The 2,210-nt window shown below is 28.5% G+C and overlaps 1 protein-coding gene across 1 annotated transcript; it reads right to left on the bottom strand.

The window, feature by feature from the left end:
* Positions 1–781: 781 nt before the first annotated feature.
* Positions 782–1,387, bottom strand: LOC101268871 (protein FANTASTIC FOUR 1-like). Its single transcript, XM_004240594.5, has one exon. It carries the CDS (start codon positions 1,385–1,387, stop codon positions 782–784), a length of 606 nt encoding a protein of 201 aa, XP_004240642.1.
* Between the last annotated feature and the right edge of the window lie 823 nt (positions 1,388–2,210).

Below are 2,210 nucleotides of genomic sequence, written 5' to 3' on the forward strand. Positions count from 1 at the left end.
TGACCTAACATATACTTCAAGGAGCAACTAGTGCTATCTAGTCTAAGTTGATAGATCATGCAAACAAATTAGTAGAGTTTAATTAAGTAAAATATATATTATCTTTTTTAAAAAAATATATAAATTATAAAAGACAGATAATATTAACTAAGGCAAGATATTATTGAATTTTTGACAGGGAAGTAGCCACTTGTTGTGGCAAGAACTTTTTCCTTTTAAAATGATTAACACATGCAACAATTATAGGATGAATTTGACCCTTTAAAATTGATGAGATAAACTAACATTTTCCACCAAAATAAAATTGGGAGTGCTATCCTTAAAAATGAGTTTTGTGGTGCATGAAATCAAATTAATTACGTAATTAGATATTAGGCATCAAATAAAAAATAATGAAACAAAAACCCTTATTATACATTTAGTAATAAATTAAACAATGAATTCATAGATTTAATGTAACTGATAATTTTAGATATAAAACTTGTATATATTTGTTAAATTGTCTACTACGAGCGCACTCCGTATTCATAAATCAAGTTGTAATTATAATTGTAATTAATCATATAAACAAGGATTATGGCACGGTGTAAATTCAGCTTAATTCGAGTTTCAAAATAAACATTGTTTCATCACCAATAGAAAGTTGAGATACATTCTTTTATATGAAAAAAAAGAATAATTACACGCAAGATGAATCGAATATCATTATCATAATATAATAAACAAGAAATAATTACACGTAAAATAAATGGAACATCACCATTGTAATGCAAGTATTATTTTAGAAAATGGCCACCCAAAATTGGCCCCAACTTGAAATCCCTTTAATTCTACTTCCACTTTTTTCTTTACACCTTCTTGGTATCCCAATTTCACTTGCTAATTTTCTACAACTATTTGCCTCTTCATCCATTTGTGCAACTTTATTATTTCGCCACGAAAGCGTGAGCGTGCCATTAGCACGCTCAGCTTTGAAATAAGAGTTGCAAGCATTTATGCTTACGACTCTTAACACTAAACGACCACCTTCACGGTGAGATCTTATTCTAACCCTCTCACTTCCGCTGATTGAAGTCAGCGGAGGTGGGAAATTCATCGTTCTTTTAATTCTTTTCTTGAATTCTCTACATTTTGATCGTTGAACGCTACGAGCAATATCCCTTTCCTCCATGCTTTCGTTGAAATAACAACCCGTCTCGTTTCCTAAGCTCTCCGTACACATCTCCAAGCTTTTCGTGCTCATGACGAGAGAAGATAGCTTCGTAGAGGGATGAATGTAGACGTCGTTATCATCTTTTTTATAATCGATTTGATGATGATAAGTAGAAGGATTGTTGAGGATTTGTATAAAGCTCCAACTATTCACATCTTCAAGATTTTGAGACATAGTGCAAGTTTTATTGTTGTTGTAGTAAAAAAAAAACAGAGCAAAAACAGGGGAAAAACAGAGGAATTTATAGGAGTGAGAAGGAACCAATTGGAGGGGCGGGTCTATCGCAGATTTAGAATAGGAACTTTTTAGATCCGATTTTTAAAATTTTATCATTTAATTTGTTGCGATATTTTTAAAATTATGAAATTATAAAAAAAAAAAAATTATTAAATTCAGTTGAATCGCACGAATAATTTCTTTTAAAAATAATTTGGAAGAGGTGGAGCAAAAAGTATTGATGCCACTAGAAATATTCAACCTTCTATTCTACCACATATTTTATAATGAGGAAAGGAACAACAAAAAGTTTTAAAGAAAAGTGGGAGGCTAGAATTATTTGATTTTTTTTTTCATTTTCTTTACCATCTAAACCAACACTCTATTTATATTAAAGTACGTTTTGATATTGAGTTAGTCAAATATTTATTTTTAAGCGATAACAAGTGTGTATATGCTAATTTAGAATCGAGATGTGTTTTAAGGAGTAATAATTAAGAAATGAAATTCGTGAAAAGTTGAAAGTTTAATAAATAAAAAGAACGATGAATAATAGAAGTATGAATATAATTTGATGTAAAAAAATAAAAAATAACTAATTTAATTAAGGTCAAATTTTCAAAGATTATATCTTTTTTAGATTTTAAATTGTAATTTATGTAATTTAAGAATACATATATTTAATTCATTACTTCTCCAATTAATGAAATCAAAAGAATTTTCTAATATTCTTTTATTTCTATATACTTGTAATATAAATAACTGCTAAAGTAGTAGTAGT

This window comes from Solanum lycopersicum, chromosome 6, assembly GCF_036512215.1.
Source record: "Solanum lycopersicum chromosome 6, SLM_r2.1".
Taxonomy (NCBI): domain Eukaryota; kingdom Viridiplantae; phylum Streptophyta; class Magnoliopsida; order Solanales; family Solanaceae; genus Solanum; species Solanum lycopersicum.